At 41.6% G+C, this 27695-nt stretch overlaps 1 protein-coding gene across 3 annotated transcripts in view; it reads right to left on the reverse strand.

Annotated features, from left to right (window-relative positions):
• The window catches only part of PTPRM (protein tyrosine phosphatase receptor type M), an 848823-nt gene that overhangs the window by 242713 nt on the left and 578415 nt on the right, over positions 1–27695 (reverse strand). For all 3 annotated transcript variants that reach the window (XM_030925938.1, XM_030925937.1, XM_030925936.1), the window contains exon 14: positions 21220–21352. In XM_030925938.1, the coding sequence (XP_030781798.1) occupies positions 21220–21352 (133 nt within the window). The remainder of the gene's footprint in view (positions 1–21219; positions 21353–27695) is intronic.

The following is a 27695-nucleotide window of genomic DNA, read 5'->3' on the forward strand; positions in this document are numbered from 1 at the left end:
CCTAGAAATATATGTTTGTAAATAAAGACAGTAGGGCTGCATTTCTGGGTCCCAGCATAGTACCTTTTTCACTGAATGCACACTTAAAAAGGGACTGCATGCTGCTAAAGAAAAATGTTTTACAGATGGTATTTGCCAAACCACAAAATTAACCAAGAGACTTCTTGGCTAACACAGCCTCATCCAGTGAGGTCAAGTTATGATACCAAACAACATTTTAGAATCTAAAACTCTATTTATTTTCTTATATTCTTCTTAGTTGCTCTCTTAACTTATGGATCTTTCATAATGGCTATTTCATTTACCTTGGCTTAACTAGACTGTTAGTTGCACAGAGCTCTGGTTTAATGGTTGCAAGCTCTTCATGTATTATCACTAAAATTAGCAGTGTAACATCGGAAAGAGAAATGATTGCTAGTGCCCTCGATTTAACTAAAAAGTGCTAAAGCTGGCCAGAAGCGGTGGCTCACGCCTGTAATCTCAGCACTTTGGGAGGCCGACGTGGGTGGATCACAAGGTCAGGAGATCGAGAACATCCTGGCTAACATGGTGAAACCCTGTCTCTACTAAAAATACAAAAAATTAGCCGGGCGTGGTGGTGGCGCCTGTGGTCCCAGCTACTCGGGAGGCTGAGGCAGGAGAATGGTGTGAATCTGGGAGGCGGAGCTTGCAGTGAGCCGGGATTGCGCCACTCACTCCAGTCTGGGCGACAGAGCGAGACTCCATCTCAAAAAAAAAAAAAAAAAAAAAAAATGCTAAAGCTAACACAGTGGTCAAGATAGTAATTAAAGATGTTTTTGAGAACTCAAAATTGTATAAGTCATAGAACACACTGTATTTAAATAATTGTTGGTGTTAGTTGAAGTACCTGAAAATCAATGAAGCATGTTACAATGTACATAATCAGATCTGTAATTTTGACCATTGAAACTGTGAACTTGTTAATAGTGCTCACTAATCAACCACCCTCTTCACATAATGAATTGTCATTTTACTTAGGTACTCATAACTTCAGTTAAATTTTAATGCTGCTGTTGTTTTTTATATCAGTGTTGATCATAAAAGTGAAAAAGGTACAATTATGCTGTGTTCCTTTGGTAAAATATTGTCCTCTGTGGTTGGCAGACTTCCCTTGAGAGACATGGCTAACAACCTGGGTATTGGCTAAGGAGGGCAGGGGACACTTCCAGCTAATTACACGGTGAAAGAGCCTGGACCTCACCACTGGCAAGCTGAGGAATGGCGAGGGCGTTTCTTGAAGGAACATTCAATGAGCTAGACTTAATCTAGAGTCAGGCAAAATTTAGAAAATCAGGCTAGCATCCTGAAAGTTTCAGGTCAAAAAAAAAAAAAAAATCACAATTTTAGAAGTTAGAAAGAAGTTTTAGAACATTATATATATATTTGGAACGTAAGAAGTTAGAAGTTGTTTGGAGATTCAAATGGATAGGTTAAGTCCAGGCACCAGCACAGCAATTAGGACAGCAGAAAATTAAACTGATCCTGAAGCTAAGCCTGTTCAGCTCAGGCACTTGAGCAGTTGCCTGCCAAGGAGTGAAAGTGGATTGGCTCAGCCCTTGGGAGCCAGCTGTGGTGGGGACCGTGGGGCATGTGGACAGTGGTTGCAGGAAGGCGCTAGAGCTGGCTGAGGGCAGGTGTGTGGCTGACAGCTGGCTGTGTTAGATGTGCCCTGAGGGTTCCAGTATTTGTTTTGCAGAAGCAGCAGAGCACTTTTACAAATGCAGCCTGATGCCAAGACCACGTCAGCTCGCCAGGCTGTGGATGGGACACTGAGCAGAGATTGGACACTGAGCAGTTTAGAAACTTCGGGGCCCTGGAGATTGTTTACATTTGTATTCCCTCCCTACTTCCTGAAACACACGTAAAGATGTGTGCATGGGGTGGAGAGAGGAATGGATATATAGGGAAATATACTATGTCCTTATTCTCGGATAAATCTTACTCCTCAAACCCAGCATGAAAGGGTACATAAAGAAATCAGCAGCCATGTGTTAGCATCAGCCCTCTTCTTACATGATCTCTGGGTCTCCTGCCTTGGTCACCTGGGCTGAGGAGGTAACGGGTGGTCCCCAGCACTCAGTGCTCAGGGTGAGGAGTCATGCTGGGGTGGGCTGGCTTCCTCCTGGGAACCATCCGCAGAAATGGGCACAGCCAGGGCCACTCATTCCTCTTTCCTACACTGGTGGAGTTGTTTTCAAAGGCCAGAAAAACCATTCATGTAAACAGAATTTACAAAATGTAACTGTAGGCCGGGTGCGGTGTGGCTCATGCCTATAACTCCAGCACTTTCGGAAGCCAAGGTGGTCAGATCACCTGAGGTCAGGAGTTCAAGGCCAGCTTGGCTAACATTGTGAAACCCTGTTTATACTAAAAATGTAAAAAATTAGCTGGGCGTGGTGGTGCACACCTGTAATCCCAGCTACTTGGGAGGCTGATGCAGGAGAAATGCTCGAACCCAGGAGGCGGAGGTTGTAGTGAGCCGAGATTGCTCCATTACACTCCAGCTTGGGCAACAAGAGTGAAACTCCGTAAAAAAAGAAAGAAAAAAAACCCCACAAAAATTAGCTGTAATCTTATGAGAGAAAGTATTCTAGTAGATATTGCTATCTGAGGCTCATCAAGAGTCCAGAGAACTTCCAGCTTGGATTAGTGAGAAAAACAGGAGTCAACAGCAATTCCAAGTGCAGAACACAGGGATGAGCTCTAATTAGAAATGGGACGCATACTTACTCCAAACCATCTGGCCATATCACCTACAAGATAACTGATGCCTAAGTTCTCTTAGATTTCTGAGCAGGAACCAGCTATCACGAAGTAGGATGCAAGCCAGTGGTGCTATCTGAATGCATCACAGGGTACGAATGAGCAAGTGGGTAGAGGGGTGGCATAACCAGGAAATGATCCATTGTCCTTTCCTGGTTGGTGTAAGACAACATGTGTAGCCAGAGACATGTAAGTGATAGAAGATTTTTATAATGTGGTCATTTACATGTCTCCTGCTTGGTTTATCTTAAAAATACAATTAAGAATCACACGTGCGTGCCTGGATATCTATTTTATTTGGCCAACACATAATTTAAAAAATGATTCATTGCCAACCAAAAAATTAGAACACTTAATAAAGAAATCAAGATTTCTTCCTTCCCTCAGGGGAGACGGGAAGATTTGTGACACTGTAATATACTTGCCTGAAGCTGGACAGTGGGTGCCTTCTCACCCCACTCTCTGTACCCGAGCTCATCCGTACTCAGGTCAACTCTACTGGTCCCCCTAGGCAGTTATGATTTTAACCCTTAACTATACCTTCTATGACCTTTAGGATCTGAACTCAGAGTCAATCTTAGCCTGAGAAATTATTAAAGAAAAATCTTGACAATTGTGACTACAAAACTGCAACCAACAGATGCAATTACAAATAGGTAATTCTCAGCAGAGACACCCTCAGGCATCCCCAAGTGTCCCCTAAGGAGCCAACACTGCTCCCATATGACAGCTACCGAGTTAATATTTTCAGTGAGTGCTATGTCACCTCTTCATTTTGAAGATCTTAATATATTTCTGAGATTTTCTTCCTTTCCTTTTTAATAAAAGTTAAACCTAAGAATTAGTCATCGATAGCTGAACATATCTTTAGAGAGTGGACAATTTCCTTCACATTCTGCCCACTGACTCCAAACCCGCAGCTCAAGCTTTTATGCAAATCAGGTAAAAGGATAAAGAACAAAGGACATTTTGATAGCTCCCAATAATTGGCACTTACACTAAGCGGCTTTTTCCTGAATTTGTTCTTATTAACGCTTGCTTTCTGGCAATGGGAACAACGAATCAATGTTTATCACAGATGCTTATCAAACACCCTTGGAGGAATAATATCATACAATGATGCAGTGAGAGAGCTAACAGGGAGAAGGGCTGCCTGGAAATGCTAAGTCCTGAATAAATTACTAGGCTGCAGCCTAGCCACTGAAGACGGAAGTCTAAATATTTCTATTATTAAACCACTGAATGGAAGACTTGAAAAACTAGATATTTTAACTTAAGATGCCCACAGTATAAGAAGAATTCATCCTGGCTAGCATAGTGGTTCAGTGCCTGTAATCCCAGAACTTTGGGAGGCTTACGCAGAAGGATCACTCGAGGCCCTGAATTCAAGATCAGCCTGGGCAACATGGCAAGACCCTGTGTCTACAACAACAACAACAAACCCCCAAAATTATCTGGGCATGGCGGCATGTCTGTAGTCCTAGCTACTTGGGAGACTGAGGCAGGGGGATTGCTTGAGTCCAGGAGTTTGAGGCTGCAGCGAGCTGTGCTTGTGTCACTGGGCTCCAGCCTGGGTAACAGAGCAAGTCCCTATCTCCAATAAATCAATAAATAGAAAATATATAAAAAGAATAAACTTCTCCCTGACTTTCCTTAAAAAAATTCATCTTAAGGAGGTTTATTCATTTTTTTGAACAAAGGACTTGTAATCTAAATTGATGTTGGTTATAAAAATGCAATGGAGTACACGATTTATAAAAAATATTTCAAAGGTGGCTTAAAAATAAATGATCATTTAAGTAAATGATAGTGATGAGCCCATCTTTCTTTGAATTAAGCTGTATGTGAATTTAAATGTACTCCTATTCATTTCAACTATTTTAATATATTAAATTTTTAATTCAAGTAATTATTATTCAAACTTTAACAAAATCATACTACTACATGTAGGGAATCTGTCCACTACAACATCTACACTACAGAAAAATTAATAAAATATCTTATAATATTATGAAACTTACATCCCTGAAAATTTTTTCAAAAAAGCAAAGCTGTTCAAAGTCCACTGTTGCATTAAAGGGCTTACATGAAAGAAGCATATTTTTCTTTATTGACAGTATACTCCATGTCTCCTATGGAAAGCAGTAGACTAGATGTAAGAATAAGGTGTTGAAGATGATTAAAAAGGATCAACTCATAGCTCTTACCATGCTGTAATCTAATAGAAAAGACATATGGTACCCAAATCATTCAGGAGTGTGAGTGCAGGGAGAGTGTATGTCGGCACTGTCAGGAGGGACACAGCAAGGAAAGCGCTAAATCCCAGGTGTCCAAATTGGAATTCTGGTACTCAGGCAGGTGCTGCCTAAGTCATCACAGAAACATAATAAACACCGGAATGAACACTGGGCCATCTTTAGACACGATAATATGGACTACAGTTTTGTCAAATTTTGTTTTGTTTTTACAAAGAAATAGTACTATGTTGGAATTTAATAAATGAATCCATTTTTACTTGCAGCAAAAGTCATAAAAATAGTTTCACTTTAGCTCTACCTCAGCAGTGCCATAAGCAAACAGCACATATGAATCTAACAATGATAAAAACATCTTCCAGGGGATCCAGTGCAGCTTTACTCACTTCAAAAAGCACACTCTGTAAGGACACCAGGCAAAATTTATATTACTATTTGAGAAAATACAGTACTTAATATAATACTACATCTTGCAATGCTGAGATCTGTCCAAAATATTCCTCTCTTAATCAACACAGTGGCTCCTCTGTATCCTTCTTAAAAATTAATTTTATGTAATTTTCTATAAATGAATCTAAATTGAAGATTCCAGAGGTAACCCATTTCCCCGTTAAAAAGAAACTTAGATTTACGTTAGAAGAAGAGGGGTCACGAATCTTGGTTGACATGGTTTGGAGGATCTTTGTCCTCCAAATCTCATGTTGAAATGTGATTTCCAACAATGGAGGTGGGGCTGGGTGGGAGGTGTCTGAATGACAGGGATGGATCCCTTTTGAATGGTTTAGCACCATCCCTTTGGTGGTAAGTGAGTTCCCACTCAGTTCATGTGCAATTTGGTTGTTCCAAAGTCTGGGACACCCTCCCGCGCGCTCTCGTGCTCCTGCTGTTGCCATGGGACATGCCTGCTTGTGCTTTGCCTTCCTCCAAGATTGGAAGCTTCCTGAGGCCTCACCAGAAGCTGAACAGATGCTGGCACCATGCTTGTAAAGCCTGTAGAACCATAAGCTAATTAAACCTCTTTTTTTTTTTTTTAATAAATTACCCACTCTCAGGTATTTGTTTATAGTAACACAAAAATGGACTAATACATTGCCCAAATAAGTCAGGTTAGAAACTGGACTATTTCTATTTTTTTCTTAATGCATACATTTCTTTCCTTATACTCTTCACTGTTTTACTTATAAATATAAAACAAAACTGGAAAGAGTTTGAAAAGTGATATTATTAGGTTTGAATTCCTGGATTCAATAACCAAGATATGGGTTTAAACAATCATCCCAAGAAAAACATGCTCAGTTTTTAACGCTCTTATGAACTAGGAAAGTGAAGTCACATCAACATGAATCAAGACACGCACCAGTAGAGATCATGAAGCACTTGGGTGTGACTGGGAATGTCAACACACTCCATCTCGAGACATCAACTGTGAAGAATGATCAATTTTATTAGTAATTATGCAGCCCTCTCTCAGTACCCTTCTATGAACTCTAGGGCTTGAGTTTAGGAATTAAGAGACACAGATAGAACCAGTTTTAATAATATTAAGAGGTTAAAAATAAGTGGAGTTACCAGGCATTCAAATGAGGAATCAGTAGGACAACCGTGCCCTGAGATGGCTGGTGAGAATTCAGCCCTGCTGAATGTGGTGCAAGTTCAGGGCTGGTGCCTGGCCACAGGGCCTACAGTTCAGCTGTTCAGACCTAGCTCGACCTCCTGCAATTGTGGAAGGTGAACAAGCAGCATTGAAGAGAGGCTCAGGGAGTCCATACAGATACATGACAAGGCCTTTATGCACACCGAAGACAGTGATGCTGTCCTTCTGTTCCCACCCCAGGTGGCAGACCACTTGGCACCTTGCTGGGACTGGGTCTGGAAGGTTTTAATACCCAAGGTTTTTGCATTTAATGCCAATCCATGCCCACTCAGAAGCATGTGGGGCTTAGAGGATGCTCCCCAAGCATGGTAGTATTGATGCACCAGAATCTTTGGTTTACTCATCTGCAGAGAATAATTTTTCCTATAATCCAGTCCTCCACTTGACTGAGTAGGAGCCTGGGCATAAGGAATACTAGTGGCTGAGCATGGCTGAAGAATGATTTTACTTTGTGCTATCAGCTTTGGCACCTTCACCAAGGCATGGCCTTAAGGTAAGGAGACATGAGCTGTGTCATTCCAGGTAGCTGTGTTCCTAGCTAACTTCATAATTAAACACCCATCCCGTGTGTTTCCTTGGGTACAAAGAAATGGTGCTCTCCATGGGAAAAGGAGAGAGGACGCCCTCTCAAGGGGAGATAGCTCCAATCCTTGGTCTTCTCCCCTGTCTGGACACAAAGACTTTGAGGCACACAGGCCATGAGCATTGAAACTAGAGAGGCAGCTACAGCTTGTATACTGGTGTCTAATGCATATTATCAATAGAGTTAATATTTACTGGGGCCAGCACTTTAAAGGTATTAACTTGTTTTCTTGTCATCACATTTTATGATGTAAGAACTATTATTATGCCCTTGGAATAGCTGGGGAAACTGAGGGACATGAAGCTAGGTGGCTTGTCTAAAGTCACACAGCTAGTAAGCCACAGAACCAAGGTGTGGGCACAAGGCAGTTGTCCCCAGGGTCCCCACTTTCACCATGGAAGACCCCAGCATTTGTCTCTGAGAAGGAAAGGTGCAGCTAATGCTCCCCTGCTTTATGGCTTCCTCTAAAACTTAACAAGTTTCTCTTGCTCAGTAAACCAGACAAGAGGATACAGCATCCTCACCACTGAGAGTTATCAGAAGTAAACTCAGGAATCAACGAATGACACAAAATACACCTATTCAAAAGAATTCTAAAAATGCTTCTGTAAAGGAGAATATGTAAAAAGCATTTATTTAGCTATTCTGCAATGATGGCTCAAAGAAAAGAATAAGACGTGCTGGCAGAATATCAAATATTTATAGATTTAAAGCAATGGTAAACTGCAACAAGCTGATGACTGCATGGTGTTGTTGTCAGCTAATTAGAAAGAGTACCTGAGCTTTACAGAGCAAGGTGCATGTTTGAGTTTTACTTACCTGAGCCAGCGTAACAGGGCAGTTAAGAATCAGATGCACTGACTTAGATTAGGCCCTCCCACAGACTACCTATGTGCCCTGGGACAAGTTCTGCAATTGCTGGGTTCTTAAGCTATTATTTATCAATGACCAACCATGTACATGTATCATCTAATTTTTACCACATCCCCTATGCAGTACACACGACCATCATCATCACATCTCACATGTGCAAAATAGTTCAGAGATGTTAAGTAACTCATTTAAATTTACAGTGCCACAAAGTAAAGAGCTGGGGTGTAAAACCAGGTTTGTCAGATTCTAAAGCCACACCTCTTATCATTCTCTGACACTTTCCTCCTATAAGATGAAAAACTGGTAGCTATGCTCCCCACACTCTTTTTTAAAAATGAAATCTTCTTTATAAAGAGTTTCCATTAGGTTGAGTCAAGAAATTGGGGTTACTTTAGGAACTATTACAGTAATCATATAAAGTCCGGGTCAGAAAAGACCTTTACAAAGGTCAATTTGTTCAGCTTAACCTTGTACCTCAACCCTATTCAATTATCTGGAAACCTGAAGGACAGCAGCTAATTGATAGACCAAGATAAAACATCCATACACGTTTATGTGCACATATGGCCTGTTCCAAGCATGCCAAAGCATGTGCTAGGCAGGATCTCAGCATCTGGTTCATACTTACAGGACTGCATATTAAGGCCACATATTTTAAATAATTGTCACAAAGAAACATCTATGTGTGAATTTCTCAGTGTAGTCTCAGGAAAGGTGATTGTGAAATAAAACTTTGAATAATGCATCCAGACCCAAGCTATTTTCGACATACAAGCCACACTTACTTATAGTGGAAAAGAAACTACCTCATATGTAAATGGATAGGCCAGGGGAACCATAGTTAACGTCAGCTTGCCTCCGGCTGCATGCTGCAGGCATCTCTTTGAAAACAGGGCTTTCATCAAATTTTCCCTCTTATCGTTTTTGTTTCATGTTGTCTTCAGAAAAACTTCCCATTTTTATTGTGATTTTTCTTGGTGGTGCTAGTATTGTTTAAATATAATAGAATGGGTGCCAAATACTTGATAATATGCTGCATTTGCTAAATGTACATCTGTTTAAATGTGTTATGGAAAGGAGATGGAAGTATAGAGTTTCAGAATGAAAATAGTTATACTTACCTATAACAGGTAATATAATAGCTACCACTTGCTATTTTGCCCCAGAATGCAAAGCTCTTTAATTATTTTCAATACCTGCAACTTCTGTGATTTCTATGTACCAAAGTGGCTGAGATAGGAATATTACTATAATTAATACAAATGTTCTCAAACTCCTGAAAGATCTATAGCAATTTTAGAAACAATAGTAAATATAATTAATCACGGTAAAATTGATAGTGCTTATATACTAAATTCTGTCAGACATGTCATTGAGATAAATTATTCCTTATGAAAAATGTTAAAAATGCAGGTGTTTTCATTTATACAAATATATCTAATTATACATGGATGAAACATGGTAAAAAACAAATATGTCCTATTCAAGTTATTTTATATTAATTTTGAGAGTACATTGCCCCGTGGTTCTGCATGAAACATTTATTTTGTAGACATTTATCTCACAGCCTAAGATTTGCTGCATCAAAATGTCAAATCCTTAAAGGAACACATAATTTGGGGGAAGGAAAATAAAAAATTGCTTTGCTTACAGGATCAAGTAAAAATAAGTGTTTACATTTCATAAAATGTTTTAAAGAAAAGAAGGTTTCAGATGGTATTAGTCCAGGTAAAAGCCAAATGAATTAATATACATGAACAAAAAGCTAGTCATTGCTTTGTGATTGGTTTGTAAAACATCCTAAAATAAAGCCGATGGTCATGTCAGTTTTTAGTCATTATTGCCTGTATGTTAAATAATTCCATGCATTAGTATGAACCGAACAGACTTTACATTTTCTTGTTAAAAGCCCACCACCCACAACCAATTTTTAAAGAGGGCCAATTCTTCAGAAGACAAAACAATCTTAGCTAATAATTGACAATGCCGGCCGGGCGCGGTGGCTCAAGCCTGTAATCCCAGCACTTTGGGAGGCCGAGATGGGCGGATCACGAGGTCAAGAGATCAAGACCATCCTGGCTAACACGGTGAAACCCCGTCTCTACTAAAAAATACAAAAAACTAGCCGGGCGAGGTGGCGGGCGCCTGTAGTCCCAGCTACTCGGGAGGCTGAGGCAGGAGAATGGCGTGAACCTGGGAGGCGGAGCTTGCAGTGAGCTGAGATCTGACCACTGCACTCCAGCCTGGGCGACAGAGTGAGACTCTGTCTCAAAAAAAAAAAAAAAAAAAATAATTGACAATGCCTCCCAATAAAATGTCAAGCAATTACCCAGTGTTTGAATTTGCTGTCCTTCTGCTCCTAAGCTAGCAGGCAAGCTGGCCTGGCATGTGACAAGTGCAGACAATGGCGGCTGGCTCATCCTCTCTGCAGGACAGACTTCCCATTTTATTTCTAGAAGGAATGAATGAATTTGTTTCATCCACACTGTCTCTTGGGCCCAGTCTGTCTTTATGACCAACAGCACCTATTTGAGGTGGATGACTCAGAATGCTGCAGTAGAGGAAACATAGGCTAACCAGCCCACACAGGAATGAGTGCAAAGTTTCACAAGTTCTTCCAACTGACAAAAACAACTAATAATATATTGAAATCCACACTCGAGGCAGTTCCTTTCCTTCCCCCTCTCTCATTCCTTTTTCCATTTCCCCACGACTTCCCTTTTAATTGAGGGCCTCCTGTGTGGAAAACATGTGGCTGGAAGATAAACCACTCACCAGCCATCACCTCTGGGCTTGAAATGAACTGAGAGAGCCTGGGGAAGAGCCGCTGCAGAGGTTTAAGTAGGGAAACACAGTAATAAACCACATGTGGTACTTCTAGAATAGCAAATGCATAGTAGTGTCACCATTGCTACTACCTACTAGGAAACCTGGTATTTTGGAATTGAGAAGGACTTCAGAGATCATCTAGTTGAGTTTCCTCAACTTACAAATGAGGAAACTAGGGCCCAGAGAAGTTCAGAATCACAAAGTCAGTTAAAATACAGATCTAGGAATTCCACATCTAAATTCAGTGTTCTTCCAACCGAGCAATGTGGTGATTACCTATCTATAACACCCCAGCAATTTATCTATGATTAATGTTATATTTTAACTTTTCTGCTTAAAAACACTACCTATCAAATTTAAACTTGAAATTTGGTAAAAACCCTGGACAATTAAACGGTTTTAAGAATTTCTATGGAATATGATAGTTTGTACAAGACTGCTCAAGTCTAAAGATAACAGCAAGTTTTGTATTTATGAGCATGGTATACTGGCTAATTTGTCCGACAGAGAACATACTGTATTTTTCAGAAAAAGCAAATACCAAAGTGGCACATGCTGTGAAGAAAACCCTTTTAAGATTATTATCTAGTAAATAATCAGGTAAATCTGACATGACTTTCTGGCATTTAGTCTAAAGTTGTATCAAGGCCATGTGTTACCAAAGGCATCTCTTCAATGCATAATTTATAAGATAACCTCCATGACTACCTGAGAGACCCAGGTAGAATAATGAATTAATATTGCAGAAATAGACCCTTCGAGGATTAGTTGACATTTAGCTAGGGTCACAAGGGCACCTGGATTAGCAGTTGCAGGCTATTCCTCACAGAGAACTTGCCAGATGACAAAATATATCCAACGTATTCCCAGAATTTAAAATAAACCTCTTCAGAATGTTTAGTTTGGATGTCCAGGCACGGAAGGGCCTATTGTTGCTTAGGACTTATACTGGGTCATATGATTTTAAAAAGTACAAACTACTGGTGCCAAAAATAAGCCATCTACATAAACATTGAGTTGGGGAATGAACAAAGAACAGTCAGGAGAAGCCGGGCGCAGTGGCCCACGCCTGTAATCCTAGAACTTTGGGAGGCTGAGGTGGGGGGATCACGAGGTCAGGAGATCAAGACCATCCTGGCCAACATGGTGAAACCCCATCTCTACCAAAAATACAAAAATTAGCTGGGTGTGGTGGTGGGCACCTGTAGCCCCAGCTACTTGGGAGGCTGAGGCAGAAGAATCGCTTGAACCTGGGAGGCAGAGGTTGCAGTGAGCTCAGATCATGCCACTGCACTACAGTCTGGCAGCAGAACGAGATCCCATCTCAAAAAAAAAAAAAAGAAAGAAAAAGAAAAAGAAAAAGAAAAGGTGAGGCATAAGAAAAAGAGAAAGAAAAAAGGAAATAAAGAGATAAATAGGTAGAGAAGGGTAGAGAGGAATGGAATGAAAATAAATAATGAACGAAAAATGAAGATAGGAATCACATGATGGGTAGAAAAAGAGATGAAGGGCAGGTGATAAGTGGGGAAAAACAGTTGTAATGATGGGGACGGAAGACCAGGGATGTGCACAGCTGTGACAGAGCAGCAGTTTTTCCTGGGGCTTGACCAGAACAGAACCATAAATGGAGGGAGATGCAGAAAAAGAGCAGGTGCAGGTATCTGTATTGGGATATTAACTCGCCTTGAAATATCGCTGTTTCCAAAGGTTTTACCTCCATCCTTCATACTCCTTCTCACTCTACAAAAACTCTGAGGAGCCTCCTCCAAACCTACGGCTCCAGCTCCAGAAATGCTGATGGCTTTCGGGCTATAGAAACCATTATTTCTAGTCCACAGTAGCATAGTCAACTTCCCAGTGAACATCTCCACTTAATTTTAAAGGAGCATCGAACTTAAAATGTGCAAAGCTGGGATTGCTGGCAAGATGGCTGAATAGGAACATCTCCAGTCTGCAACTCCCAGCCAGATCAACCCAGAAGGTGGGTTATTTCTGCATTTCCAACTGAGGTACCTGGTTCACCTCACCGGGATTGGCTGGACAGTAGGTGCAGCCCATAGAGGGAGAGCTGAAGCAGGGTGGGGCGTCATCTCACCGGGAAGTGCAAGAGGTTGGGGGATTTTCTCCCCTACCCAAGGGAAGCCGTGAGGGACTGAGCCTGAGGAACCCTGCACTCCAGCTCAGATACTGCGCTTTTCCCACAGTCTTCGCAACCCACAGACCAGGAGATCCCCTCCAGCGCCTACCCCACCAGGGCCCTGGGTTTCAAGCACAAAACAGGATGGCTGTTTGGGCAGAGACACTGAACTAGCTGCAGGAGTTTTTTTTTTTTTTTTTTTTCACCACACCCCAGTGGCTCCTGGAATGCCAGCGAGACAGAACTGTTCACTCCCCTGGAAAGGGGTGCTGAAGCCAGGGAACCAAGTGGTCTGGCTTGGCAGGTCCCACCCTCACAGAGCCCAGCAAACTTAGATCCATTGGCTTGAAATTCTTGCTGCCAGCACAGCGGTAGTCTGAGATTGACCTGGGATGCCCCAGCTTGGTGGGAGAAGGGGCACCTGCCATTGATGAGGCTTGAGTAGGCGGTTTTCCCCTCACACTGTAAACAAAGCCACCAGGAAGTTCGAACGAGGTGGAGTCCACTGCAGCTCAGCAAGGCCACTGTGGCCAGACTGCCAGATTTCTCCTTTCTGAGCAGGGCATCTCTGAAAAAAATGCAGCAGCCCCAGTCAGAGACTTATAGATAAACTCCCCACCTCACTGGGACAAAACACCTGGTGGAAAGGGCGGCTGTGGGCAGCTCTGAAGAGAACAGCAGATCTACCAGCACAGTGTTCGAGCTTTGATAATGGACAGACTGCCTCCTCAAGTGGGTCCCTAATACCCCGTGGATCCTAACCAGAAGACACTTCCCAGTAGGAGCTGACAGACACCTCATACAGGAGAGCTCTGAGTGGCATCTGGTGGTTGCCCCTCTGGTCTGAAGCTTCCAGAGGAAGGAACAGGCAGCAATCTTTGCTGGTCTGCTGCCTCTGCCAGTGATACCCAGGCAAACAGGGTCTGGAGCGGACCTCCAGAAAACTACAGCAGACCTGCAGCAGAGAGGCCAGACTGTTAGAAGGAAAACTAACAAACAGAAAGGAAGAGCACGTTCACTCAAAGACCCCATCTGAAGGTCACCAACATCAAAGACCAAAGGTAGATAAATCCATAAAGATGGGGAGAAACCAGCACAAAAAGGCTGAAAATTCCAAAACCAGAAGGCCTTTTCTCCTCTAAAGGATCACAACTCCTCACCAGCAAGGGAGAAAAACTGATTGGAGAATGAGTTGATGAATTGACAGAAGTAGGCTTCGCAAGGCGGGTAATAAAAAACTCCTCTGAGCTAAAGGAGCATGCCCTAACCCAATGCAAGGAAGCTAAGAACCTTGAAAAAAGGTTAGACGAATTGCTAACTAGAATAACCAGTTTAGAGAAGAACGTAAATGAACTGATGGAGCTGAAAAACACAGCCCGAGAACTTTGTGAAGCATACACAAGTATCAAGAGCCAAATCGATCAAGCAGAAAAAAGGATGTCAGAGATTGAAGATCAACTTAATGAAATAAAGCGAGAAGACAAGAGTAGAGAAAAAAAGAATAAAAAGGAACAAACAAAGCCTCCAAGAAATATGGGACTATGTGAAAAGACCATATCTGCGTGCGTTTGGTATACTTGAAAGTGACGAGGAGAATGGAACCAAGTTGGAAAACACTCTTGAGGATATTATCCAGGAGAAATTCCCCAATCTAGCAAGACAGGCTAACATTCAAATTCAGGAAAAACAGAGAACACCACAAAGATACTTCTCGAGAAGAGCAACCCCAAGACATAATTGTCAGACTCACCAAGGTTGAAATGAAGGGAAAAATGTTAAGGGCAGTCAGAGAGAAAGGTCAGATTACTCACAAGGGAAGCCCCTCAGACTAACAGTAGATATCTCTGTAGAAATCCTACAAGCCAGAAAAGAGTGGGACCCAATATTTAATATTCTTAAAGAAAAGAATTTTCAACCCAGAATTTCATATCCTGCCAAACTAAGCTTCATAAGTGAAGGAGAAATAAAATCCATTACAGAAAAGCAAGTGCTGAGAGATTCTGACACTACCAGGCCTGCCTTACAAGAGCTCCTGAAGGAAACACCAAACATGAAAAGGAACAACTGGTACCAGCCACTGCAAAAACACACCAACTTTAAAGACCATCAAAACTGTGAAGAAATGACATCAACTAATGGGCAAAATAACCAGCTATCATCATAACGACAGGACCAAATTCACATATAACAATAGTAACCTTAAATGTAAATAGGTTAAATGCCCCAATTAAAAGACACAGACTGACAAACTGGATAAAGAGTCAAGACCCATCAGTACGCTGTATTCAGTGGATGCATCTCACATGCAAAGACACACATAGGCTCAAAATAAAGGGACGGAGGAATATTTACCACGCAAATGGAAAGAAAAAAAAAAAAAGGAGAGGTTGTAATCCTAGTCTCTGATAAAACAGACTTTAAACCAACAAAATCAAAAGAGATAAAGAAGAGCATTACATAATGGTAAAGGGATCAATTCAACAGGAAGAGCTGACTCTCCTAAATATACATGCGGCCAACACAGGAGCACCCAGATTCATAAAGCAAGTTCTTAGAGACCTATGAGGAGACTTAGACTCCCACACAATAATAGTGGGAGACTTTAACACCCCACTGTCAATATCAGACAGATCAATGAGACAGAAAATTAACAAGGATATTCAGGACTTGAACTCAGTTCTGGAAAAAGCGGACCTAAGAGACATCTACAGAACTCTCCACCCCAAATAACAGAATATACACTCCTCTCTTCACCTCATCACACTTATTTTAAAATTGACCACAAAACTGGAAGTAAAACACTCCTCAGTAAATGCAAAAGAATGGAAGTCATAACAAACAGTCTCTCAGACCACAGTGCAATCAAATTAGAACTCAGGATTAAGAAACTCAATCAAATCAGCACAACTACATGGAAACTGAACAACCTGCTATCCTGAGTGACTACTGGGTAAATAATGAAATGAAGTCAGAAATAAAGATGTTCTTTGAAACCAATGAGAATGAAGACACAACGTACCAGAATCTCTGGAACACATTTAAAGAGTGTGTAGAGGGAAATTTATAGCACTAAATGCCCACAAGAGAAGGCAGGAAAGATAGAAAATTGACACCCGAACATCAAAATTAAAAGAACTAGAGAAGCAACAGCAAACAAATTCAAAAGCTACCCGGAGCCAAGAGATAATTAAGATCAGAGCAGAACTGAAGGACATAGAGACACGAAAAACCCTTCAAAAAAAAAAAAAATCAATAAATCCAGGAACTGGTTTTTTGAAAAGATCAACAAAATAGACCACTAGCCAGAATAACAAAGAAGAAAGGAAAGAAGATCAAATCGATGTAATAAAAATGATATAGAGGATATCACCACTGATCCCACAGCAATACAAATTACCATCAGAGAACAGTATAAACACCTCTATGCGAATAAACCAGAAAATCTAGAAGAAATGAATAAACTCCTGGACACGTATACCCTCCCAAGTCTAAACCAGGAAGAAGTCAAATCCCTGAATAGACAGATAACAAGTTTTGAAATTAAGGCAGTAATTATTAGCCTACCAACCAAAAAAGGTCCAGGACCAGACAGATTCACAGCTGAATTTTACCAGAGGTACAAGGACGAAGTGTTACCATTCCTTCTCAAACTATTCCAAACAATAGAAAAAGAGGGAATCCTCCCTAACTCAGTTTATGAGGCCAACATCATCCTGATACCAAAACCTGTCAGAGACACAAAAAAGAAAATTTCAGGCCAATATCCTTAAGGAACTTCGATGCGAAAATCCTCAATAAAATACTGGCAAGTTGAATCCAGCAGCACATTAAAAAGCTTATCCACCACAATGAAGTCAGCTTCATCCCTGGGATGCAAGGCTGGTTCAACACATGCAAATCAATAAACATAATCCATCACATAAACAGAACCAATGACAAAAACCACATGATTATCTCAATAGATGCAGAAAAGGCCTTCGACAAAATTCAACAGCCCTCCATGCTAAAAACTCTGAGTAAGTTAGACATGAGTGGAACATACCTCAAAATAATAAGAGCTATTTATGACAAACCCACAGCCAATATCACACTGAATGGGCAAAAGCTGGAAGCATTCCCTTTAAAAACTGGCACAAGACAAGGATGCCCTCACTCACCACTCCTATTCAACATAGTATTGGAAGTTCTGGCCAGAGAAATCAGGCAAGAGAAAGAAATAATGGGTATTTAAAGAGGAAGAGAGGAAGTCAAATTGTCTCTGTTTGCAGATGACATGATTGTATATTTAGAAAACCCCATCGTCTCTGCCCCGAATCTCCTTAACCTGATGAACAACTTCAGCAAAGTCTCAGTATACAAAATCAACGCAAAAATAACACGCACTCCTATACACCAATAACAGACAAACAGAGAGCCAAACCATGGGTGAACTCCCATTCACAACTGCCTTAGAGAGAATAAAATACCTAGGAATACAACTTACAAGGGATGTGAAGGACCTCTTCAAGGAGAACTACAATCCACTGCTCAAGGAAATAAGAGAGGACACAAAGGGAAAAATATTCCATGCTCATGGATAGGAAGAATCAAGATCATGAAAATGGCCCGACTGCCCAAAGTAATTTATAGATTCAATGCTATCTCCATCAAGCTACCACTGACGTTCTTCACAGAATTGGAAAAAACTACTTTAAACTTCATATGGAACCAAAAAGGAGCCTACATAGCCAAGACAATCCTAAGTAAAAAGAACAAAACTGGAGGCATCATGCTACCTGACTTCAAACTATACTACAAAGCTACAGTAACCAAAAAGCATTATACTGGTATCAAAACAGATACATAGACCAATGGAACAGAATAGAGGCCTCAGAAATAACACCACACATCTACAACCATCTGATCTTTGCCAAACCTGACAAAAACAAGCAATGGGGAAAAGATTCCCTATTTAATAAATGGTGTTGGGAATATCTAGTCATACGCAGAAAACTGAAACCGGACCCCTTCCTTACATCTTACACGCAGATCAACTCAAGATGGATGAAAGACTTAAACATAAGACCTAAAACCATAAAAATCCGAGAAGAAAACCTTACACGCAGATCAACTCAAGATGGATTAAAGACTTAAACATAAGACCTAAAACCATAAAAATCCTAGAAGAAAACCTAGACAACACCATTCAGGACATAGGCATGGGCAAAGACTTCATGTCTAAAACACCAAAAGCAATGGCAACAAACGCCAAAATTGACAAATGAGATCTAATTAAACTAAAGAGCTCCTGCACAGCAAAAGAAATGACCATCAGAGTGAACAGACAGCCTACAGAACGGGAGAAAATTTTTGCAATCTATCCATCTCACAAAGGGCTAATAACCAGAATCTACAAAGAACTTAAACAAATTTACAAGAGAAAAAACAACCCCATCAAAAAGTGGGCAAATGATATGAACAGACACTTCTCAAAAGAAGACATTTATGTAGCCAACAAACATACAAAAAAATACTCATCCTCACTGGTCATTAGAAAAATGCAAATCAAAACTACAACGAAATACCATGTTATGCCAGTGAGAAGAGTCATCACTAAAAAGTCAAGAAGGCCAGATATGGCGGCTCACGCCTGTAATCCCAGCACTTTGGGAGGCCAAGGAAGGCGGATCACGAGATCGGGAGTTTGAGACCAGCCTGACCAACATGGAGAAAACCTGTCTCTACTAAAAATACAAAAATTAGCTGGGCGTGGTGGTGTGCACCTGTAATTCCAGCTACTGAGGAGGCTGAGGCAGGAGAATCACTTGAACCTGGGAGCCGGAGATTGCAGTGAGCTGAGATCACGCCATTGCACTCCTGCCTGGCAAAAAGAGCAAACAACTCTGTCTCAAGGAAAAAAAAAAAAAAGTCAGGAAACAACATGCTGGAGAAGATGTACAGAAATAGGAACGCTTTTACACTGTTGGTGGGAGTGTAAATTAGTTCAACCATTGTGGAAGACAGTGTGGCGATTCCTCAAGGACCTAGAACTAGAAATATCATTTGATCCAATAATCCCATTACTGGGTATATATCCAAAGGATTATAAATCATTCTACTATAAAGACACATGTATATGTATGTTTATCATGGCACTATTCACAATAGCAAAGACTTGGAACCAACCTCAATGTCCATCAATTGATAAAGAAAATAGACTGGATTAAGAAAATGTGGCACATATGCACCATGGAATACTATGCAGCCATAAAAATGGATGAATTCACGTCCTTTGTAGGGACATGGATGAAGCTGGAAACCATCATTCTCAGCAGACTAACACAAGAACAGAAAAGCAAACAGTGCATGTTCTCACTCGTACGTGTGTACCTGTGACAATGCATGGACACAGGGAGGGGAACCCTGGGGCCTGTCAGAGGGTGGGGGCTAAGGGAGGGATAGCATTAGGAGATGGGATGACGGGTACAGCAGACCACCATGGCACGTGTATATCTATGTAAAAAAACTGCTCGTTCTGTATATGTACCCCAGAACCTAAAGCATTATAATTAAAAAAAATTGTGCAAAGCTGAACTCTCCATTTTTACTGCCCACCCCCCCATTTTCTAGTTTCTATGTTCCACATTTTGGTGAACAGAAATATCTCCACTAACTTGCCTTGCCCAAACCAGGAACTAAGCTCTAAGTTCTTTCTATATAGTCCCTTCTCTCTCCAAATGGCTACTAAAATTTAACTCTTAACTGTTTCTAAAGTTGCTCTTTCTCTTCATTCTACTGGTCTTCCTGATTTGAGCTCTCTCCCCTCCTCACTGTGTCCAAGCCTAACGTTAGAGTTATATTCCTAAAAATTAGATCATGTTACTACCTGCTCAAAGGCCATCAACAGTCTCAGGCCCAAGGCCAACCTCCTTTCATGACCAGATCACAGTTTCTAGTCCTCTCTCTGCCAATCTCTCCACCTTTACCTTCTACCATCCATGAACTTACTCACACGGCATGATTACAACTGTTTTCAAACAATAGAGAAATGGACAAGACCCACATATTCCCTCTATTTGGGAAAATTTATGCCATCAATTCTTAGTATCTATATTTTTGTATTGATTTTTACATAAATTGAAGATTTTATTATTAAGCAAGTTTTCACTTGTTTTCACAAAACAAGACACTGCATAGTTTTCAAGTATGGGAGGTGACGATCACTTAGTATGGCCATATCTGTTTTTCTCTCCCCCAGACTATCTCTTGGCTCTTGTAACACACAACTTTGTTTGTTTGTTTTTGGACACAGGGTTTTGCTCTGTTGCCCAGGCTGAGTGCAGTGGAGTGATCATAGCTCAAGTGATCCTCCCATCTCAGCCTCACCAGTAGCTGGGACTACAGGTGTGTGCCACCACGTCCAGCAAATTTTTGTATTTATTGTAGAGACAGGGTTTTGTCATGTTGCCCAGGCTGGACTTGAACTCCTGGGCTAAAGTGATCAAATGATTCACCTGCCTCCACCTCCCAAAGTGCGGGGATTACAGGCATGAGTCACGGTGTCCAGCCATACCACGTACTCTACGATTTGTTCTCTTACAAGCTGCTCCTGTGCCGCATTTTTCTGTTGGGCTGTTCCTGTCGGTTCTCTCTCTCATGGATGTTGTGCTGATTACCTTCCCTAGCACGGTGCCAACACACAACACAGGCCCCAGAAAATCTGTCATCATCATCATCCTCACTATAATAAGAAGGAAAGTCTTCTCATATCTTTGTGATTACCAAACGTCTTAGTACGTTGGGAATCAGTACTAAACATTTCCTGGTGAATAAGTGGCTTTTAAGATTCTGCAGAGCTTTATCTGCCTCCGTGTGGGAAGACACAGGATGCTTATGTTATTCTGGCATGATATGCTTTGCATATTCACACAGAATCATAGCCATTTACTCTAAATTTTTGTCCCATAACCTTCCATGCCACAGGATGAAAAATGTTAACAATCACAGAGTCACAGATGTGTCTGGGTTATCAAAGCAAGCTCAGTAACTGAGTGTTTCCACACACACAAAACATTCCAGCAAACAATGGATATAGCTGTATCTTTGGCAACAGCTAGGAGCTCACCTTTTCTTCACTACCAACACAACTCCAAGAAATATAATAACGAACAGCAAGATGCCCGCAATGACTCCAGCAATTTTAACTGTATGATCTGTCTGTTTCTCGGGCTCTGGGACTGGTTTCGGAGTGGCAGCTCCTGAAGATGAAAGGAAATGAAAAAGGAGAGACAGTAGGTAAGAGAGAATAAAGATGTCACATTTTAAAAATTTTCGCTGCATTTAACAGAATTATAAGACTTATCAGAGCCAGCAGACAGACAAGCTTTGATTTTTAAAACAGCTTTCATATGCACTGAAATGAGCGTAATTGTTCACATTGTTCTTCAATATTTTACTAAACCGTAACACAAGCAGGATAGCAAACCCATGCCTGACCCTTTTCTAAGAGACTCTTCTGAAACAGTTTTTTTTTTTTTAAGACAAATATTATTTTATTATCTCTATTGGTTCCTGTTCTTTCTGCCATTTAAAAACTTACTAACACCACAATAGCTATCCCTAAGCCTTTATCCAAATTTGATTTGCTGGAACATTTTCTTCAGTTATTTTTCATAAACGAAGCAGTAATTCCATAACATATTAGTCCAAACACCTGGAAAACTGAGATAAGCTCATTCACCATGCATTTTTACCAGCAATTGTTTTTTAACACAATAGAGTTTTTTCCCCCTGCCTTTGGAAATCTAAATCTAGGTCACATCTGGTAGGCAAAAGACTCCTTCTAAGCAATTTATTCACAAAGTGGGAAGTGGCTGATGATCACACCACTGGCACCCACATTTAATATCTGTTTAAATGAGATAACCAGGGTCTTACAGTGGTGGTGGCTGTCTTAGCTCTCCTTTCTCATGTCTAAAACATGAGACATGTTTGTCCTGTTTACTGTATAATGTTATGGAATGTCAAATTCATGTCTGATGAAATATGTTTCCTCTGCTAAGTGCATTCAGGATGAAAAATATTAGGAATGTAATGTTCAATTCCCTAAAAAGACTCCTCTTTAAAAGGGCTTGTACTTTTAAAATCAGAATGTGATGATGCTCTGAGTCACACCACCTTTACTAGGTCACAGGTCATTCTGAAAGGAGGAACTTTATGTCCAAATTTTCCTCCTTAGAATTTTCTTTTTGTGTTGTTAAAAATGTAATTAAATTCGAGTGTTTGTAAACCAGCTCTTTCCACCCTGTCATGAGGTTTTCCACTCCTGCGTCACCCGACTCATGAAAACCTTAGCTGTCACTGTGTCTGAGCCCTTGTGCAGGGCGGACCAAGATCAGGAGGACAAACTCCAAAATGAGTCATCACTGAGAAAGAGGGAGTGCCAGGTATCACCTTCTATCTGTTTTTTTGTTTCCTTTGGAAACATGTAAATGATGTTTCTTTCCAAAGTTATTCCTGGTAAGATTTTATACATGAGGCCTTGCATTCTGAACATGGCTGTAGTCATTAGACTGACCCCAGGAAGTGAGTCAAGGTCAGGGGAGAAGTGAGTTGGAAGATCATTAGTGTTTCCATGACAAAGCATATTCCAATCATTTGAGAGCCACAACAACAGCAGCCATGATGCAAAAAGCACACCTTATGAGATAAAAACCCTTCTGAAGAAGCCTCTATAGGTCAATTTTATTTTATTTCTGACAACGTCAAGAGGAAGTCCTGCTATTTTGTTTCAATGAATACCCCTCAAACTAGTTGTCCAGTTAAATCTTTAAGGTATTCATGTTAATTATCCTTTATGGTAATTACATCTGAAATATACCACTCCAATCAATATTCTATTGGAACATATCACCAGGTGGTTGACTGGGAGGAAATTGTCACATTAATCAAATTGCTAAGAAAAATCTAAAGATAAAATGTGTGTGTGGATAAAAAAAATTTTAAGCTAAGCAATCCATACAAAAAGAAGTAACATTTGAAATTCCCAAAACTGAAAAAAGTCTAATGTTTTTCTATTTTGATTATGTGTCCAATTAAAACAAATTTTTAAAATAAAATCAAATTGGTTTGACTCTTCCAATGTTGACATACTGGAAGCCATTCCATTTATCTCACTAGTTACAGATAGCTAGCTCTCCACATAGATTTCTTAAATAGATTAGTTAAGGTATGTTTTGTAACTAAGTAATGTCAGTAAATGCAACACTTGGGGAAAATGTTTTAAAAACCTTATTTAGCTTAAGATATTTTAATATAAAAATAGCACAGATGTAATGCATACATTGTGAACACTCAGTAGAGGAGGGTCTGGCTCTGTGGGAACTGGTGAGTGACTCTCCATTCTGCTTTGGGCCAAGGAGGGGTGGTTACCTGCAGCCTTTCATCCCCTTTAGGAAGCCGCATGCATATTGATATGCAGCCTATGGAAGCTCAGTATTATCATTTCTTAGCACTGACTTTTAACTCATTTCACATTGCAGGTCAAGAGAATGAAATGTTATATCTTGGCCTGACATAGTTGCAACGTGATGATGCTAGCAACCATGAAAAATGGGACAGCGACTCAGAAAAGGTGGGAGGGCTGCCTGGGACTGGCCACCCGCTTGAGTCAGGTGTTTGGGTTTAGGACTCTGTAGAAGCATCAGTGTAAACACAAACAGCCCTCGGATAACCTGATGGGTGGGTGTCACTGACTCCAGGCCCCCTGCCCAGGAAGTTCCTGCTTTCCTGCCTGTGTCCTATCCCTCTATGCCTGCCTGAAATGAACATCTTTAGGCTCTCCTTAAATAGGATGCTCTTCTCTCCTCTTATATTGTTTTGGGAACATGTGGTTCTGGTTATGACCTGTCAGCGGGCCTTGGACAGGGGATATTTTTGACAGAGCATGGTTGCAACTGATGGTTGTTTATTTTTCCTCACCCAAATCTATGAATTTAACAGTATAATTTCCAAACTGCTTAGCAAAAGAGTTGTTTTCATTCTATTTCCCTCTTGGTCTTGTTATTTTCTAGCCAGGTTTCTCATGGTATAAACTTTTCTTTTTTTTTTTTCTTTTTGTATAAATTTTAATTGCTTATTAAAAGGAATTTTCTCTTCTTGTGTGTATTCTGTTAGGACAGCGGTGTGCATTTAGTTTCTTTTGAAGAGAATAAACTTGCACGTGTCCATTTATCAGTGATATCTAGGCCTGATACTGTATTGTACTCATTACACTGATGAATAAGCTAAGTATTACAGGGAGATTAAGAGACTGCTAAAATCCTAGCACATATCCTCACAGATGCCCATTCTCCTGACTCCTAGTGAGAACTCTGGTTATTACTTTTATAATGGCCAAGAAAATAAAAGAGTGGTATTCCAGTCAAATTGCATTAAGATTTCAGTTATAACATCTAGTATGAAAAAAAAAACCTCAAAAGAAACAGAATGATTATCCAATGCAGTATTTAGCTGGTTTTCAACTTGGCAGAAAACAATCCGCTTTGGCCCAGTGTTCAATGTTAAATTAAATAACAGCAGCAAGCCAGGCCGAGAACACGATGTACTCAGCCACTGGCTTGAGGTCTGGGCCCAATTGTGACTACTGAACTGGCTGCACATATTTTCCCAGAAGATTCAAGGGTACAAGCCCAGAAGGCCATGAAGGCTGTCAGTGATGCCCAGAACTACTGACCATGTTGCCCACAGCACGGGCTGGGTTCACCCAGAGTGAACGGGAAGTCTTCCCAAAGGGAGGGGAGTGGCGGGGTTAGGAAGAGCCGCAGGGACAGCTCGGCTGCAGAACTTTGCACAGTGGTGACTAGTACGAGGCTGACCTTGAATGTGGAGAAAAAATATCCAGCAATATTCTTCATTTATTCAACAAGCGTTTATTGAGTCCTTAACTGCTTGCCAAGCACTGTTTAAGGAATACGGTGGTGAGCAGATGGACAAAACAAAACTTCTGACCTCATGGAACTTAAATCCTTGTGGGGAAGACAGACACCAATGTAAGCCAATATTGTAGGCAGTGTCTGGCCAGGCTAGCTGTAGAGAAACTTCAAGGGGAGTGGGCTGTGGGGTGAAGGTGAGGTAGCTGCTAGGATGGGGGATTGGAGAAGGAATTACTGAGAAAATAACATTTGAGTAGACCTGAAAGAGGAAAGGGAGTGGGAGAGGCTGACATCCAGGGAGGAGGAAAAGGGAAAAGGTACAAGTGAGACTGAAATACTCAGTGTGACTGGAGTGCCGTGAACTGTGGAGAAGGTGAAGCACAATTTGGGGGACACTTCCTTCGATTGCTGGAAGTATTCTCTCTGCTTGAGAAGCCATTAGAGGATTCTGAGCAGAGGAGGAACTTGATCTGGCTTATATTCAAGAATATGGTTTTGGACCAATGAGGTTTGAGATATTAGACATCCAAAAGAGATAGCAAGTAGGCAGTTGGATGGATATACAGGGGAGAGACCCGGGTGTAGAACATAAATTTGAGGTTGTCATCAAAAAGGTGGTGATTACAGTCATGAGTCGGCTGCGGGACACTTAGGCAATGAACAAGGGAAACAAGGGCAGGTCAAGGAGGATGGAACTCAGCTAGGAGGAGGAAGACGTCCAGGCAAATACAGACAAAGGGAGTATCCACACGAAGCAGCCAGAGAGGAAGAAAGGGATTACGAGACAGTCTTTTTTTTCTTAAGGTGGAAGAAATGACAGCATCTCTGAATGCGAATGCTAATGATACCATAGTGGGGGGAAGTTGATAATGCCGGAGGGAAAGGAGCTGCCTGCTGGAGAGAAGCCCTTCCAGAGGCGGGAGGTGGGACCAGCGCGCAGAACCAGGAGGGCTGATGTTTCACCCAGAGGAATGGTGGAAAGCCACGCACGCAGCAGCGCGCAGGCTCTGGGGGGAGCAGAAGTGCTGGTCTGGGAGTGGAGCATTTGAACGGACTCTTTTGATGGCTTCATTTTCCCAGGGAGAAAGGAAGCAGGAAGATGAGGGGAGACTGGGGGCCAGAATGGAAGTGTAAGAAATGTGAGGCCAAAAAGTGTTGAAGTTGCCTAGAAGAGGGAAGGGAGGGATGTCCCAGGCTGGGCATGGGTGGGATCTGCTGGTAGCCCACCAGGAGTTCCAAGGACACAAAAGATAAGGTTGGACAGACTGGGAAGGGGGCTAAGGGGAATGTGGGCCAGTGAGAGCAATCCTAATGGCCTCGAGCTAACAGTGAGGGTGGGAAGTGGGGCTGTGGCTGTATCCAAGAGCACGCAGAGCCCTGGGCCGTCTCTTCACTCCTCCTAGCTGGATGAAGAAGGGGAAGAGGAGGGAAAAAAAAAAAAAGGTAGGGGTGATCCCCACTCAGACTTACATCGGGGAAGGGAGTGAACAGTGTTCAAATCAGAGATACAGAAGCATCCCTGTGACACTCAGACGTTCCCTCTAAATATAAGGGATGCAGCTGTGAACGCGGGCTAGCACTGTCCTTTTCATATGTGTAGCTAATGTTGGCTCCCACAGCCTCTGAATTAACAGCCCCTTATTTAGTACCCTTGGTGCTCAAGGTACTGGAACCAGGTTCTGCAGGGGAATTAGAGTTGAGTATGTGCCTCTTCCTTTAAGGAGTCGACCACAGTAAATAAGGCAAGAAGTCTTCAGTGTGGCAAGTGAGCTACAGAGCCCAGCTGGGGAAGAGTGGAGGGGACGAGGGAGGGCTCCTTGTCAGAGGCTGCAATAATGAATGGGCTGGAAGGACCAGGAAGGTTTCAATGCTGGATGGGAAGAGTGCCTCATAAGCCAGAACAAAGGGGCCTCTGGAGTCACACACTAGCTTCAAGGGCAGGGTCTGGGGCAGGGGCTGGGGGTGGTTGGGAAGAGGGTTGGGAACTGAGGCTTTATGGTGGGATGGGTGTTGCTTACTGGGTAGGACAGCCCAGACTAAATTTAACAAATAAGGAACCACAGAAAATAACAAGGCAGGACCTTGAGAACAATTGGGGCAGCAATACATAGTCTCACTGAGGAAGGGAAGGGAAGGAAGTTGGGGAGCCATGGGAAGGTTATGGCCCCACCCAGGCCCAGAATCTCCCCTGCCTGAACTGCAAGGGTGGCTGGAATGAGCAGGACACAAGAGACTCACAGAGGCACAGCCAGCTGTGTACAGGTGACAACACCAGCAATGGCTCTGGGACTACATGGCCAGCCTCCTGCTGCGGCTTCGTGTTGGGTTCAATGTCTGAATTGAACCTGAGCAACAAACTACCCCATTCACACCACATGCAAAAGGTTACATGGGCAAACCAAATACCACAAAGCCACTCTTGGTATTTGGGGGAGAAAGAAAGAAAAACGGGGCTAAGGACAGTAACAATGGGAACTGCTGAAAAGAATAGCTGAGAGGTTGAAAAACCTTAAGAGATGAGACAGGGAGAAGAGCTAAAAGTAGAAAATAAAATGGAAGCAGTGGAAATATGTAAAAATATTGTTTCTTCAAGTGTGTTTCAAAGAGCACTGGTCCCAAAAGATAATCTAAAATTTAAATTTAGTACTCAGTCACTTTGTGCTAGCAT

This window comes from Rhinopithecus roxellana, chromosome 21, assembly GCF_007565055.1.
Source record: "Rhinopithecus roxellana isolate Shanxi Qingling chromosome 21, ASM756505v1, whole genome shotgun sequence".
NCBI classification, from domain to species: Eukaryota; Metazoa; Chordata; class Mammalia; order Primates; family Cercopithecidae; genus Rhinopithecus; species Rhinopithecus roxellana.